Source organism: Tympanuchus pallidicinctus, unplaced genomic scaffold (genome assembly GCF_026119805.1).
Source record: "Tympanuchus pallidicinctus isolate F22 unplaced genomic scaffold, pur_lepc_1.0 scaffold12, whole genome shotgun sequence".
Classification (NCBI taxonomy): domain Eukaryota; kingdom Metazoa; phylum Chordata; class Aves; order Galliformes; family Phasianidae; genus Tympanuchus; species Tympanuchus pallidicinctus.
Genome location: NW_026294637.1, coordinates 18,417,800 through 18,435,165, shown reverse-complemented (window position 1 = coordinate 18,435,165; position 17,366 = coordinate 18,417,800). Strand labels below are relative to the sequence as shown.

The 17,366-nt window shown below is 43.6% G+C and overlaps 1 protein-coding gene across 7 annotated transcripts in view; it reads left to right on the top strand.

The window, feature by feature from the left end:
- Window positions 1–17,366, top strand: part of NEO1 (neogenin 1) — a 177,251-nt gene that overhangs the window by 95,176 nt on the left and 64,709 nt on the right. For all 7 annotated transcript variants that reach the window (XM_052672234.1, XM_052672232.1, XM_052672230.1 and 4 more), the window contains exons 6-7: window positions 14,280–14,434; window positions 15,377–15,497. In XM_052672234.1, coding sequence (XP_052528194.1) covers window positions 14,280–14,434; window positions 15,377–15,497 — 276 coding nt within the window. The remainder of the gene's footprint in view (window positions 1–14,279; window positions 14,435–15,376; window positions 15,498–17,366) is intronic.

Below are 17,366 nucleotides of genomic sequence, written 5' to 3'. Positions count from 1 at the left end.
ACTGCATGGAGCAATTGGCTCTTACTCCCCCACCAGAGGATGCACAATTTTTGTAGGCCTTTATTGTATCGCTTTCGTTTGTTTCTTTTTGGTCTGCAGAGTCCTAGATCTTTACTTGTTCCTTTATATAGAAGCTATTATTGAAGTGGATTGTAATTAAGGTTATTTTGAGGGTTTGTAAATTAGAAGAGACTTTGATGTGTGGATAGACTTGCATACATTGATCTGGAAATGAAAGCAATTGGGTAACTCTTAATTGATGTGTAAAGAAAGTATGCTGGATTTGTCTTTGCAACCCAAAAAATGGAAAAACATAAACTTGCCATCTCTTTTTCTGACTCAAGCAGAAAAAAATTCCTGTTCCTAATGAGTGGTTGCTGTGGGGATATGCCCAGTTCCCAAAGTAGCGTGCTCTCGGAAGCTCACATTGCACTACAGCAGAGATGAGAGGAACGTGGTGAAGCAGTGAATCCAATCAATTACTATTACTGTTTGCAGACCTAGTTTGTTGTCCTCCCAAGTGATCTGTGCCAATCTGTATTCAGTAAGTAAACAGCTTAATATTTGAAGTTGTCTTAAAATTGTGCTCTTTTTGGCCTCTGCCGGCTTCTCAGCCTCCTGCAGGCAAATGTACTGCCCCACTGTGAAGGCTGCACAGGTAGATACTCAAAAAATGGGAAATGTCAAGGCTAAGATAGCTGGCTGTCTTTAATTCATCATCTCCTCCTTCCCCCTTGTCAAGGGGAAATTATGAAAATGCTATATGAAGTGTTCTGGGCCTGTTTCCCCCCAGCATCTTACTGCTTTGTGCAGCACACAAACTTCATAAACTGATGTACAGCTAAAAATAGTCACTATTTGATTTTTCTTCTTATTCAGAGGATAGTATCATGGTAGTTCTCAGTTCCAATCCATATTTATTTCAGCTTTTTTTATTTGGCACCATGGAATCTGAAACATTAATAACCACTGATGAATCTATTTTTACGCTTTGAAATGAAGTGGTATGGAATCCACTTTAGAAATTGTCTCAGACATGGAAAAATCAAGATGAAATGCATCCAGCTGTTTTAGCGCCCATTTTGAGACACTTAAACATTGATTTTTCAGAATATGCATCTTGTAGTGTGTCCCTTTAGAGCTGTGATCCAGCAGCTCCGTTCTGTCTGGCTGTGACCCAGGTCACAGCACTGTCATTTGTCCAAAGCTGGATTGGCTTCATCTCTGCCACTCCAACCAGGAGGATAACAGCTACCTGTCCTCTGTGCCCTGAGCAGTCTGAGGTTCTTTGCTGTGTTGCAGGGACTGATGAAAATGGGAGATTTACATCAATTTGCTGAGAATGTGGGATGAAAGCTGGCAGTGCTGCGCACCTCTTGTTGAATTTCTTCCGTTGTTGCCCTCCTCTCGTTCTGATGTCTCAGTGTTGTGGTTTAACCTGGCAGGTGGCTCAGCACCACACAAACATTTTCTCACTCCCTTCCCTTCCCAGCAGGATGGGGGAGAGAATCAGAGAGAAAAAAACAGGCTAGTACTCATGGATTGAGATAGAACTATTTAGTGAGAAAAAGAGAATAATTATGACATATATACATTTTTAATATACGTTTATGTAACAAGTGAAGCACAAGCAGTTGCTCACCACCCACTGACCACTGCCCAGCTAGTTCCCAAGCAGCAGAAGAAAAAGAGAGCCAGATGAACCCTGTTCAGAATTCCTCCTGCACAATGCTGTATGGTATGGGGTATCCCTTGGGACAGTCAGCTGTCCTAATTCTGTTCCCCCCCAGCTCCTTGGGCCTTGGCTTTGAACAACACTGCTTAGTAGCAACTGTAAGCATCAGTGTATTTTCAGTATGGTTTTTCCCTAAAACCAAGACATAGCACCATACTTTGAAGACAACTGTTCTGTCCCAGCTAAAACACCCAACCTGTCCTGATGTTTCTTGTGTACCATGTCCATCATTGCTTTTCAGCAGTCTCCTCTCCTCTCTCCTGGCATCTCTTTTTCCTTCTCTTCTCAAAAAGATCTGAACACCTGTAGACTTAACGATTTGAGGTTCTGAAAAATGAAGTTCAAAGAAGAAAATGCCTCTGGAACTTTGGTCGCACTCACATTTTGGCAAGTTGTAAACTTGTCGTTACGAAGGCACTCGGTGTAGGTGGAGGCAGTGGCTGTACCAGTAGCAATAACTCAGAAAACAGCTGGATGCTTGTCTCACATCTGGCAGCAAGGCTGGCCTTCAGCTGTCACAGAATGGCACAACCACTTCTGGCCTCTGCTGCAGTTTCTCAAGCTGTTTTCCTGTCATTGCTGACCTGTGGCCTGTGCCAAGGCTCAGTTCTTGTCGACGTCCTGGCTGTGGTACGTGGCTCTCAGGCTCTGCCCTCTCCTCACCTCTTGCGCACATCAAAGCTGTGATAGTGCTGTGACATTGCTCTCTCTGCTCTAGAAGTCACCTTTCAAATACAGCTTTTGTACATACCCACAATCACACTTTCTTTTAGTAGACTAATGCTGTATAATACAAATGACCCCACCCAGCTCCCAAGCTCTAATGGTGGAGGTTATTGTCCCATTCCACCCCATGATCCAGTAAGTATAAAACGACAGGCCAGTTGAACTCTTACCTTTCATAGAATCATTAAGGTTGGAAAAGACCACTAAGATCGTCTCGTCCAACTGCCATCTCTTCTCCGCCACGGCCACTAAACCATGTCCCTCAGTGCCACATCTCCGTGTTCCTTTAACACCTTCAGGGATGGTGACCCCACCACCTCTCTGGGCAGCCTTTTTCAATGCGTCACCACTCCTTCTGAGAAGAAATTTTCCTAATATCCAACCTGAACCTCCCCGGCACAAGGTAAGGTCATTACCTCTCACAGAATCACAGAATTGTAGGGTCTGGAAGATTCCTTCAGAGTTCATTGAGTCCAGCTCCTCTCATCATATTCCTGATATGTGGGAGAAGACATTGGCCCTAACTTCCCTTCAGCCTCTTTCAGGAAGTTGTAGAGAGCAATAAGGTTTCCTATGAGCCTCCTTTTCTCCAGACTGAACAATCACAGTTCCCTCAGCTGCTTCCCTTGAGACTTGTGTTCCAGAATCTTAACAGTTCCATTGCCCTTCTCTGGACACACTCCAGGACCTTGATGTCTTTCTGGCAGTGAGGGAGCCCAAAACAGAGCACAACAGTTGAGGTGTGGCACACTGCTGGCTGCTACTCTGCAGGCTGTCAACCAATGCCCCCAGGTCCTTTTCCTCTGCACAGCCTGCCAGCCACTCCTCTGCCCCAACCTGTAGCAATACATGGGGTTGTTATGAGCAAAGTGCAGAACCCAGCACCTGGTCTTGTTGAAGCTCATCCCATTGGCCTCATCCCATCAACGCAGCCTATCCAGATCCCTCTGCAGACCATCCTACTCCCAGACAGGTTGACAATTCCTGCCAACTTGATGTCATCTGCAAACTTGAGGGTGTACTCTATCCCCTTATGCAGATCACAAGCAAAGATCAGCCTTAATACTGACCCCTGAGAAGCACTGCTCATGACGGTCTGGATTTAACTCCATTCACCACCACTCTGTTTCAGCCCCCCCCAGCTAGTTGTTACCCAGCAAAGAGTATATTCCCCCACCAAACAGATCACCTGGTCACAGAAGATGAAGTTGGCCAAGCAGGAGCTGATTTCATGAACCCGTGGTTGTCCCGCACGTGCTGATTGATCACGTTCAAGATGATCTGTTCCTTGACCTTCCCCATAACGAGGTCAGGCTGACAGGCCTGAAGTTCCCCACATCCTCCTTCTGACCCTTCTTGTAGACGGCAGTCACACTGATTGTCTCCTGAGCCCTCCCCTACCAACCAGGACTGCTGATATATGATGAAGAGCGGCTTGGTGAGCGCTTCCAACACCTCCCTCAGCATCCTCAGGTGGGTCCCATCCGGCCCCATGGACTTGTGGCAGCCCAGGTGGAGCAGCAGGCTGCTGTTTCCTCCTGAGTTGTGTGGGAGTTACTCTGCTCCCTATTCCTGTTTTACAGCTCAAGGGGCTGGGTATCCTGAGGATAACTGACCAGTAACTGACCCATGGCCATTATACATGCCATAGGACCACCACTGTGGTTTTTACAGTTTTCATCATCAATGGCTTGCTAGTTTAATTGGCAGCTAAATAGTTTTTTCAGGGAAATTTGCAAAATACAGAGAATTCTTGTAGAACAAAAAATGCCTCTATCATTATTTATCCTTGTGGCTGATATTTGCAGGGGTTACATTCAATTATTTTTGTTTATATCTGGACTATCTTGCAAGCAGGATGCCAGGCACATAGTGTGCCTATGCACTGCTGTTCTGCTGTCTGAAAGGAAACTTCTACCAGCTGTGTTGCTTTCCCAGTTGCACTGCTTCACATTGTTCTTATGCACATTGGCCAGCTGTAGTACTGGGTTGTGCTCATTGTCCATCTGTAGATCTCTGTGAGGTGGCCTGGAGCTCCTCCTGGTTGGTTTTGATCTGCATGAAACAAGGAATGTTACACTGCTTTTAAGATAACACAGCATGCTTACTCAAATGCTTGCCTGATGGCTGGCCCAGTGCTCTGAGGTTTGCATGTTCTTCAGCTGTTTGTGTTGTTGAGGGGAGTGGAGAAGATCAGCTGAGGCACACACCGAGTCGGTGCAATCTGAGCTTGGGCAGGAGCTGCACAGAAGCAGCATTCCCCGAAAGGAGCGGTTGTGTGTTGGAGCTGAGCTGCTGCTGCAGAACCCGAGGCAGGCTGGGCAGGTTTGGTGGTCAGGTAGCAGATTCCTGGCCAAACCCCTTTCTTCCTTGATCTGCTTAGTGAGTTGAGCCCAGCAGTCTTTGTTTTCTGGATGTTCATTCTTCCCCTGTGACCCAACCAACCTCTGTCCAAATGGCACAAGTTCAGAGATGAGAGGAGGTGTAATACCTTGTTGTCAGGGGATGTGTTAGGAAGGTCGGCAGGTGGCATGGCATTTGTTCAAGGAACTGCGTGAGGGTTGTGAATGCTTAATGTCTGTCTGAAACAATTCTGGAAAAACCCCTACCAGCCATAAATCTGTTAACAGTAGGGTAAGCAAAAAGCATCTATATGCAAGTAAAATAGCACAGACCTTTTGAGGAAATATCTGCTAATAACTTCAAATTCTAATACATTAATTTCAAGCCTGACAGAGATGGGAAGCCTGTTAAAGAAGGCATTGGGTCAGCAGATGACTGAGTGAGAAGATGGCCTGAAGCAGAAAAGTGAAGTCTGGATATCCATGTGCTTTGCAGAGCTGGAAGCTTCTGTTTTATTTTCTTTCTGAAAGCAAGCAGGCGTGTCGGAGAAGCTACCTGCAGCTGCAGAGTGAGATGCATCTCAGAGCAAATCCACAAAGTGAACAGTAACAAATCATCCCGACCAGATGGCATTCACTCAACATTTCTCAAGGAGTTTAAGTGTGAAATCCTGCATGTCGTGTGTAACCTATCACTTAAGTTGGCTAATCAGTCTGAAAGAAATCAGACAGAAGATATTTGGTCAATGTGACATCGGGTTTTTAAGGCTTTCAGGGGAAGTCTGAGAAACCGTGGACGCTGTTCAGCATTTTTTTGTGAGTCCTTGGGAAAGGAGGGCTGTGTTGTGGCAAACACTGCTGTTGGTTTGGAGTGGAGTGGGGTTGTGAGAGTGAATGCTGCAGAACTGCGTTGTGCAAGGAGTGAAGCAGTTGAAGTACAAGTGCCATGTAGCATAGAGCAAAGCAAAGGTACTTCTAACTTTGCTTGTGTGGCAGTGGGCTCTAAACCGCCTGGCCTTGCACAAGCATAAAATACTGAGGTTATAACATGCAAGTCTTCAGAAAACGTAGCATCTCCTGAATTTTCTCAGAGAGAGAGTTTGGAACTTAATGTGGTGCGTGTTGGGGCTGCTGATGGCTTCCCCGGGAGCAGACGGCAGTGAGGGCAGCCAAGGACTAACAAACCCAAAGGCGGCTCTTCTTTCTCAAGAAATCCCTCCTGCAGGGATTCCTATCAGCAAAGAGAATGTCTGGAGCTGTATTGTGCTTATGCTTTCGCTCTTCTCACAATTGTTTCCTTGATACCTGCGGCTGGCTGCTGTGCGGCACTGTGCAACCTTTGCTGGGTTTCTTTGTTGCTGGATGCGTCCTACTGATAAGCAACCTTTGTTCGCAAGCTATCAGAGCACAGTGACTTTGAAAGCCCTGCAGAGCAGATGCTGCATCTGCAGATGCCGGTTAGATATGGTGGTTTAATTTCTAAACACATCCTGCTATTGCCAAACAGATCAGCTGACAGCCATGGCCAGTTCTTGCACTTCCCTTTATAGGGATGGGATTAAGGGGGTGTGGGTGATATTGCAATCTTGGCAAAGCCTTACTGCCAGCATACAGTTACTGTCCTGAATTGGTCTGCAACTGCAAAGGCACCCCACAAGTGAGAAATACGAAGAAAAGTATTGCTAGTGTATAGGGCACACTCAGCAATTGCACCTGGAAATATTCCCAGACCATTCTGCTTGTGGATACGTATCTCCGTAGTTATCCAAATCGAGGTGCCAAGCTCACATCTCACAGCCTTGCAATGCATTGTTTTGAGTGTTATCATTTTCAGAATAGGGCAGGGATCTAGATGTATCCTGTGTGAGAGCTATCCCTGTGCAAGAGATGACATTTATATACACATCTGATTTTTCTGTTACAGCAAGTGTTAAGGTCTCCAGCTATTTGAGGTCTCCAATTATATTATTGCTTAGTCTTGCCTTTGCTCCAATAACCAAAACCAGGGCTTCCATTTTCCTTTTAGAGCCAATTTTCTGAGTCATTGATCATTCACAAAGCTTGCTTGTAAATCAGAGTCCATGTTTGCCTTGAAATATGGCACTCAAAAAGCGGGGCCAGCTGAGGGTTGCTGGGTGTTGGATGGAAGAGGAATCTCAGGAGCTGCTCCCTGTGTGCTCGCTTCTTCTCATGACGGTGGGATTTTGAAGTCATGCTCAGGTCATGGTCATATTTATGATCTCTGGTAAAATCCTTGTTTCTGAGGCCTTTGTCTGCAAAGGTTATTGCTATAATTTCCCATTCCATAAATGTACGGTTTATCATTTCTCTCTGAAGAAGAAATACACATTTATTGAATTTTATCCTGACATTTTTATTCTTCTTTTCCAATTGATCAAGATAATTTTGCACTGTAATTGTTCTGTACTATTCACCCTCATCTGATTTCTCAGTGGTTATAATATCATTTAATCGGTTTTGTGTTGTTTTTTTATAGTTTCTTCCTCTTCCAAAAACGTTCATTTAAGGGCTGGCCTCTGAAGAATATTTCATGCTTTAGCAGTTTCCAAAAGGAAGTTGCAAAGCGCCAGCCCAGCCACGCGAGGAGGAATATTGAGTGCTCATTTGTGCCCTTCCAGCTGATGAGCAGAATCTGGCTGGTTTAAGATAGCCCACCAGAGATGGCACTTCTAGAATGTAAAAATAGTTGGTCCCTCTTCCCTGCCTTCTCCTTTAAAGGAGTAGAGCATGCAGGCTGGTGAGCATCCCATGTGTAGCAAAGTGTTGTTATCATGGTACGTTTGCTTTGATTGCCTAAGACAAAAACACCATCAGTCATTTGCTTCTTAAAAACAGATACTTGCATTCAGTGTCTTACAAGGTAAGAAGAGGGCTGCTCTGAAAGTTACACCTCCTATTTTATTATGTTGGCCAGAGGTGGATGTTGGTGGCATGGCAGTGCAGGTTGAACCTTCCAACCCAACGTCCCTTCCGTGTCATTGCTGTGTGACAGATGGCACCAGAGGGACACACTGACAGAATGGTGTCTGGCATGGAAGTGTGGATGGAGCAAAGGTGTGAAACTAAATTCCTCTATGTGAAAAAAATGGCACCTATTGACATTCACTGGTGCTCACTGAATGTTTCTGAAGACCAAGCAGTGGATGTGAGCACAGTGAGGGGTGAGTGGTGCATTTCAGCAGTGGTGACATGGAGGACAAGCCACATTCCAGATGGCCACGCTCACCTGTCACACCGTGAATTGACTAGCGTCTCGATAGCTTATCCACATGAATTGGCTAATGGTGATGACTGTGCTGAAAAAGAGTGTTTTGTAGCTGAGAATTTGCTCTGTCAGATAGAGATATTGTGCTCTTTGTATCCATTCTCGTTTTTATGGAAATAAATAGGAAGCATTACTTTGGGAGCAACCTACTTATGTCACTGCCACGGAAACTGTCTTCTTCTGACTGCAGTTTCTGTTCATAAACTTTGGCTTTCATACAACAGCACATGCTGTGCATGTACTAGTTTACATTTTTATAATCTCTGAGTCTTGGTACGCTGAGTTTTCTTTAATTCATTTGACGGTTTTCTCTTCTGTGACTATTTCTCTCAAAAGTTCCATTTTGTCAGCTTTTGTTTGCTGTGCAATTTCTCCAGCCGCATGTTAAGTGTGTTTTAAGGACATGACAGCCCTGTGCAGAGCTTGGGAAGACTTCTGCCTTACCGAGGCTTCAAATCTTTTTTTTTTAATTTTTTTCTATCAAATACTTATCCATATACCTTTGCCTTTTGCAAGAAAGAAAATTAATAATTTCCCAGTTCTGTTTTAAATGCAGCTTCCTCTTGTTCTGTGGTGTGATCCAAGGAAACCAGCTCATTTGGAACAGCTGTCCAGAGAGGTTGTGGGTGGCCCATCCCTGGAAGTGTTCAAGGCCAGGTTGGATGGGGCCCTGGCAGCCTGGTCTGGTATTGGATGTAGAGGCTGGCAGCCCTGCATGCAGCAGGGGGTCGGAGCTTCGTGGTCCTTGAGGTCCTTTCCAACCCAAACCATTCTGTGATTCTGTGATTTGTAATAAAGCGAAATGAACAGAGAGCTGAAACTTCTACTGTCAGGCTGCAGTCTGTGCGTGGTCTTTGTGCTGGGCAGGAAGTGGCAGGAGGTGGAGGATGTCATTTTGGAGCAGAGTCATCATTTTGGAAACAAACGTCTTCAGAAGGCCATTAGGTTTCCTAAGCAGTAATTACTCTTTAATACCACAATCAGGAGACTTACTTGTAGGCTTAGGTGAATGTAAAACATAACAGAGTGGATTGCTCTCTCCTTAATAATTTAACATTACAATTTATCTTTAATTTCTCTTATTTAATTGTTTGCATTGCGTGTGATACTTAAACCATTTGCCTTTGTTTTTAATGTAATGGGTCTGCTCCCTGGGTGCTCCTAAGCAATATGCTAATGCAAATAATTTAAAACGTTTCCATCAAAGTCTGCCTGCTGTGTCGTGGCAATTGGCTGGCAGAAATTAGTTGGTTTCAGCTAACAGGCCAAGGAACTCTCTGTTAGCTAAGTAAAATGCACTGTGACTGTGATGCAGTTTTCTCTCTGGTTAACTTTAAAACCAAACTTAACCCAAGCACCAAAGCGATGCTGTATGGTCTGACTCTGAGAGGGAGCTACCTGCTAAAACAGCTGCTGGTTTGCTGAATTTGCAGCAAAATAAAGTTTTTCAAATGACAGCAAACGTCTGACCAAAATGGAAGGGTGCTGTCTGCAGAAGTGTGAGCTGTAATTGGCCACTGGACTGGTTGCTCTGGAGGAAGTCTGTGTACTGCAGTGGTGCCACTGAGCGTGTTAATATTGATTCCAGGTGCTGCTGAATGGATTAACATTGTCATCATCGTGCTCCGGTTACATCCTGCTCATAAACAAACGTTCTGTTGTTAAAATTAATGTTAACTTTGTAAGGATTCTGAAATAGGATTTGCCTAACAATATCTTGTCTTCCCAGGAGAGGAGGTTAAAACTACTCTGGTCTTATCATTTGAAATGCTGATTCATAGAATCATAGAATGGCCTGGGTTGAAAAGGACGCATCTGGTTCCAACCCTGTGCTGTGTGCAGGGTCACCAACCAGCAGACCAGGCTGCCCAGAGCCACATCCAGTTTGGCCTCAAATGCCTTCAGGGATGGGGCATCCACAATTGAAATGCTGCTTATTCAGAACAGAGCAGCAAGAAGGTTGGGATGTACCCACTGCATCCATTCAAGCATGGTTACAAAATTGAAGGCATTTGAGCACCTGTGCTTAAGGAGTGATTCATCAGAGATACATTGTAAAGAAGGATCTATTCTGCTTTGTTTGTGTATCAAGATGTGGAGGTGCAGGAATAGCTGGATTCTGAAATTGCTTTTGTGTTTGAATGGCGCGCATTGATGGATAGAGGAACGCTTAAATTGTTTGCACAGGTGTATATGTAAGAGCAAAGAGACAATAGGAATTAAGATTTGATAGTGTGATTTCAGAGAACACTCTCCTAATGTCTGTGCACTGGGGCAGCTGGAGGTGGCTGAGGAGGCAGCAGTGACTGCTTCATTCCTGTCCTCAGCCACTGCTATTTGGAAGTGTGATGCTGCACTTCAGTCCTCTGGTGCTGCAGCCTGTGATGGAGGACAGCCACACGATGCAATAGAGACCTCTATTTCTTGCAGTTGATTGTGTGTGTGTGTTTTCTGTGTGTGATGCTATGCTTGTACTGCCAAACGGCAGTACTAGTGCTTGTTTAAAAACAGAGTAAGTCCTTGAGAAGTAATTTGCAATCTTGGTTTCTGCTGCACCCAGAGGAGTCTGCTCTTGCACTGCTCGTGTTCTGTGCCTGTGAGGAAGTGAGACAGCAGTTTGGCCGCCTGTCTGAGGGACACAGGCACAGAATGCCTGGTTCGTTTGGGGATTCCTTTTAAAGGAGGCATTAGAGTATTTTTGTGTTATTTTCTTGCTATGAAGGCCTAAATGACCTCCACGCTTCACACCACCGCTCTGCCTCTGTGTGGCTTTCTTAGCTCTCCCACTATCAGCAAATACGACTTTGCCACCATTGATGTTTTCCTCCTGCTGGGGCAGAATGGGATGGTTTGGCTGTGGGGAGGAGGTAAGGAGCATGAAAATGAGTGACTGCCTGAAACAGCAGCACTGCAGTGTATTGGGAGAGAGATTTCACTGCACTGTAACTAAGCAAGCAGAAAGCACTGAGTTTTCTAATGGTGCAGAACTTGAGCGTTGCCTTTTCTTGCTTCTTTCACATTTCTGGCTTCACGTTTGAAGTAAGGTTGTGAAGCTAGGAACCTTTGTTCTTCCATCCACGCTTGTAAGACTGAAAGCAGAGCTTTTGGAGGGCTGGAGAGGAGGAATGGGTGTAATTAATTTCCCTCTCATTTGCAGCAGTACAGATGGCTCAATTGAAAATAGATTCTTTCGACTGCAGCCCCGAAGGCCACCAAATTGTTCTCTTTCTGCCTTAATGAGAGAGAGCCACTGACCACTGAAAAGACATTTGAGGAAGCAGCCTTTCCGTAAGGCTCAGCATAGCTGATGCTTCTTTAATATTCCTCACTTTTACTCGGAGGCGTCTGACACTTGACCATTTAAAATTGAACCCACACATAACAGCATTTTCCTTTGTGTTGGGTCGTGCTGGTGCACAAGCACCAACGCAGAGCTGCAGTCCTGCGCTGCCTTTTGCTTCTCCTACATCCTTCTGTCTACAAAGAGAGGCAGATGCCTTGTGCTGAGGCTCCTAGGGTGCTGTGCTGCACATGGAATGCTGCGAGCATCGTGCAAGCCAGTCGCCGTTTGTCTGTTGCCATTGAGAGGGATAGAGGAGTAGGCTGAGCTGCCAAGCCTTCTTTGAAGTTTAATTGTCTGTTTGGTACCGGGACACATAATCTTCCATTACAAATCTTATTTTATATGGTAATTGGCTCATTTGCTCTCTGGTTATCAATTGAACTTCTCTACCACAAACATCATCTGCACTTGCATTGTGTAAATTGATGTGAATACTAAACACTGACATAGTTAAACTAAAAAATGCCTTTAAAATGCACTTTTATAATTCATTAATGGGAAAATAAAGGATAACGATAAAGGAAGAGCACTTCTGGTATTATTTTCTCTCTCTAAATAGCTTGGCATTTCCTCCATAAGCCAGAAAAGCAAAGTCATTTTGAAAAAATAATATTTAAAATTCAACTCCTATGTAAAAAATATTTGAGAGTGGATGATAGGATGTCTGGATCAACTTGTGCTTTTGTGGCAGATCTTATGATTCAGTACGGGGCCCACTTGTGCATGATGCCCCAGCTGGAAGCACTGCCAGATGCTGAAGGAACATGAGGGATTTCCAGATGTCTTCATTACATCATTTAGTTAAAAGTAATTTATATCATGGTACATTTGATAAAGTAACCCTAGCAAAGGCCACCTTGAGTGGCTTTATTTTGTAGTAAGCACCACTCCTGATTTTATGCTGACTTCTGTTATGTATGCCCCTTGTCATCATTGAGTTCCATGGCAGAGCTGCTAGGTACAGCAGTTTGTGTCTTCTGACATCATTAGATGGATTTTCTTTTTAAACAAGTTGTATACAAGTTGATGGTGAATGTTGCTAGCTTGTGTCTGTAAAGATTCCTGTAAATTTAATGCATTAGCTAAAGAATTAGTGTCACTTTGAGAAGACTGTTAAGATAATAGGAATGCAAGTCCTTCATGGGGAAATGCTTCCAACTGTTGTGTTCCTGCTTTGCAGTCATGGAGGCTCTTCAGAAATTGGAGTGTGTGTGTATGTCTCTGTGTGGGGAGAGAGGGAAAGGAAATGGGAGCACTGATAAAGCAGACTGGGACCAGATTACTCATTAGTTAGAAATACTGAAGATGAGAGGGCAGTGATCTGCCATAGGCTGGCTCAGCACTCATCGTGGTGCATCCAGGAAAGAGCAACTACAGTGGTGAGATGAGTTGGGCAAGGTGTTTGCTGTAGCAATAACACTGTTCGTGCTGGTTTTTCAAGTCAGTGGTGAGACGTGTCTGAGACAACGTGCAAATCATCTGCCAGCTGCATGCAAGGATTAGCACAGACTTGAGCAAACATGGGAGATGACTGAGGGTGGTGTGGGTGATGGGTAGCAGAACGGCCTGTGTGCACAGGGCTTGATGGGCCGGCCACATAAAGGCTGGGTGGTGGGACAGGAGCAGAGAGGAAGCACAGATCACGGATAATAAAAATGTCAGGGAAGAACAGAAATTTGAAATAAAAGAATCATTAGCCCCAGTTTTGTCACCACTAAACTCAGAAGGCAGCTTCCAAGAGGACGAAGGTTGTGGTCGTGGCAGCCATCTGATGTGGATGGTGGGTACAAAAGTACCTGAATCGTTCCAAGCAGTTAATGGCAGCTTTGGTAAATTTCTGGAAATGGTTGCTGGGTGGGTGTTGGGAGCCATAGGCAGAAGGGCTCCTATGTGAAAGATTTGAAGCAGTAAATGTGTACCATCCTCCTGTAGTTCCTGGTGTAGGTTTACGTGTGTCTGACAGCTAAGTCATCTTCCTACTCCATAGGTAAATATTTTCGTATTTAAATGGTCTCCTATATAATTTGTAACCTGAATGTGAGGTTCTGGGAGAGCAGCTTGTCTCCAGCTTTCTGATTTAAAAGAAATTAAATCCACCTACAAACTTTTACTAGAAGGAAAACGGATCATTCAATAGGCAGAATCTAGCACAGAGTAGGATTTCTTATTCCCTAGTATGAGATAAACACCACTGAGTGAAATGTGCAGAGTATTTGCCTGAACTCCGCAGCCCTTCTGTATTGATTTTGTTTGATAAATATTAAAGGGCAGAGGCTGCTTTTCACTCTTCTGGTACCTGAACAATCAGATCCACCAACGTAAGTCAGCAAATTGCCCTCATGTCACCGAGTTTAATAAAAGCAAATAAATTTGTGTACGTTCTTCATAGTAGATGGTATTCAAATTCTGTGTGCCTGCAGACAGCAATTCTTCCTCCCACTGAGCTGCAGAAGCTTCGAGTCCTCGCACACAGCTGGATGCTCCTTGGTTGGCATGCTTTTCGCCAAAGGTTTTTGCCATACCTGTGCATTGGGTGCTTTGGGGATTGTGTTACCATAGACTTTGTTGAGATTTTATGGCTTTGAAAGTTCTTGAGTTCAATTCTTCTCATTCTGAATATAAAAGGTGGCAGCTTTGGTCTGTGTTGTGTTCTTACAGGAAGAACCTTTCTGATTTACTGAATACATAGCACTGGTCACACCTGACTGTAAGACGTTACTCAAAGCAGTCGGTATCCGAGGAAAGTTTCATCTTGGTTTTATGTCCATTGGTTTTAAAAAGTCAATATTACGTAGTTTTCCTTTGTTATATAGTAACACCATTTCTCGTCTTCCTTTTTATTTTCAGTTCCTCCTGAGTTTCTGAAGCGACCTGCAAACATTTACGCTCATGAATCTATGGACATTGTCTTTGAGTGCGAAGTGACTGGAAAACCTACTCCAACGGTGAAGTGGGTCAAGAACGGAGACGTGGTGATTCCAAGCGACTACTTCAAAATCGTTGTAAGTGTGCAGTCAGTTTTGGGCACTGTAAGCTACTGACTTGACTCTTAGTCCTTTGATTTAGGCGTCATGCTGAGGGAGGGACGTGGTTTAGTGGGAAATATTGGTGCTAGGTGGTGACTGGATGATCTTGGAAGCCTTTTCCAAGCTCGGTGGTCCTATGATTCCGTGATACATATGCGTGGAAGCCAAGTCCTTTCATGGTACCAGCTTCCTATTTTCATACTATCGATGTTTGAGGCCTGGAAGAATTAATTAGTTTCTCGAATTCTGCAGTGCTCTGTAATTTGGTCGTTTTGCTGAAACGTTGAAATGTGCAGCTGAAATTGTCTGTTTCTCGATAGCTTAGGCTTTCCATGAGAGACAGGGACGTGCATGATGACAAAACACAAATTGTTGGTTGCACCTGTTGGAATGTGAGCTCACTGTGAACACCGACTGGGTTTGCTACAGTCAGCTGTGATTGATGAAAATTACAATTTCAAACAGGGATTTAAATATAAATAGAACTGAGTTGTGGATCGTGAGTTTTGATGCACCGGTGCTTCAGGTGGGAAATTTTAGATGTAGTGAAAGTCATTACTGAGGCATAGCTTAGAACTTAATGGCTGTATAATTATGTATACCTGAGGTTGTAGAATTGTAACAGTGAGTTATGTGGTTATGTGCAGTGCTTAAAATATCATAAAAATGGCTGTGGGAATGTTATGACTTGCCAGTGATATGTGATGCTAGAAAATGATAGCCATTAGTAGGAGCTTCTGCTGCTTTTTGATGCTGTATAATGTGAGGATTCAGTGTGAAATCTGACGGGAACTCAAAATATGCTTCTGTATTTTACTGTTCAGGAGTTTCTCCTATCATAGAAATGTGTCATAAAACACCGTTGTTTTTGCAATTGCAGCCCATTTTTAAGTGTTGCGTTTATCCTTTGCTCCTCAGAAAGAACATAATCTACAAGTTTTGGGTCTGGTGAAATCAGATGAAGGATTCTATCAGTGCATTGCCGAAAATGATGTTGGAAATGCACAGGCTGGAGCCCAGCTGATAATACTTGACCTCGGTAAGATAAACAGTGATGTTTTAATGCCAAAGGATGGAGGGGGGAACAATTGCAAGGGGCCTTTTCTGCATGACACGTTATCTGTAACTCAGCTCCACTAGGGGGATTTTTTGAACCATCTGAGGGATTCACTGTCATCTTTTATAGTTACTTAGGAGAGCTGAGAGGTTCTGCAGGGCTCACCTTGCGTTTTGAAATTTGTCTTGGAAATACTTGGTGCATTAAGAAACCACAGCCATAAATCTGAAAAATTAATTGTATGCTGAGATTTTGAAAAATATCCAAATGGAAAACTATCACTGCAATTATAAAACTGGAGAAAGTTCTTATGGAGCACACAACAAATGAAGTATTCTACACCAAAGTCATTCCAATGTTAGGAGCTTTTTTCTGCTATCAGTTGAAAACAAAATAAAGTAGGAGTGAGCTCTGTCGTTTTGGCAAGCTGTGACTGCAGGTGTAACTGAGGTGTAGCTGCGACTGAAGATAAATATTTGTTACTTTGCTCCAGTAAGTGGAATTAGTAACAGTGCTCACCTTTTTGTTACTGAAACACACAATTTCCTGCATTACATATTTCAAATGTTAAAAGAGGATAATTATTGTTATGGTAAAAGAGGTACTGCCTTCCACAAAAACTGGTAGTACAAACATCAGTACTGAGGCATCAGCTTGCTTTGATCTTTCAGGTTACACTGTTCTTGAAAATAATTTGTAAGAACATAAGGTGGAAAATCAGTAGTCAGGCAAGAAGATACTAACGGTGTACATTTTTTACTCAATGCTGCTTGGTTTTTTTGGATGCTGTTTCAAAATTACAGTTTCTTGTGTGTTTCTCCATTTACCACAAGGCTTTTGGATGGAAAGATTTAGCAGGAACACCCAGGTCTGATCAGAGGCATGATGAAACTTCACTCTTAAAATTTTAACAGATGTGAAACTGCTAGACCCAGTATTGGCATTCAACGTACAGAGAGTAAACTGTTACGAGTGTGCCATAAAGAGAAATTTTTCTTTTCTTTTCTGGTTGTTCTGTAGAGTAGTTGTGCACTTCTAACTTCTTCTGAATTCAGCTTTGAACACGGGTGTGTTTCATTGATGGCTGAGGACATGCATGGATTTCAACAATAACGTGGGGAGCGAAACTGGATCCAGCAGCTTGAATACTCACAGCCCTGGGATTCTGACCTCCCACTGGTGCTAGGTGGCTGGATCCAGCAATGGCCTACTATCACCATGTTGCCAGAAAAATTATTAAAAGTAATTTTATTTCTGCTATATGTATGAATCGCCTGAGTGGTTTCCAAATCATTCAGGCGGAAGCATTAGTCCGTATTTTTTGAGTTTGAAAAATATTGAATAATTAATGAACCTGGGTTTTGAAGCCCTGCCAAAGTTTCTACTTTCACCCAGTAGTGGTTTATAAATGATTGTTACTGTTATTATTTTAGTTCCTGTGGTCTCACTCTTCTTCCTTTCCCTTCCCCTGTTTTGTGCCCAATGGTTTCTCCTTCCTGTTCTACTCTGGCAACCTGTCCTGTTATACTAAAGGACTGTGCCTTATAATGCTGTCCTTTTTCTTTTGCATGCTGCCAAAGGATTATGGATGCAGTGTTGATGGAGTCTCGTATTAGGTGTAAAAATGCACCCAAGAAGTCAAATTATTCTGTTACATGGCCTGCAGTGTTTTTAACAATGCACTCCCACTCTAACGCTGATGCATATTAGTTGTTGCTCTCCAGCAGTAGAGATGATCACATGGTACATCACTGAAAGTACATTTATTTCTTTTGCTATTGAGTAGTGACATAACAAGTCATATAATTAGGCATGAATATGCTGTGTCTTATTCAGTCCTGATGTATGAAA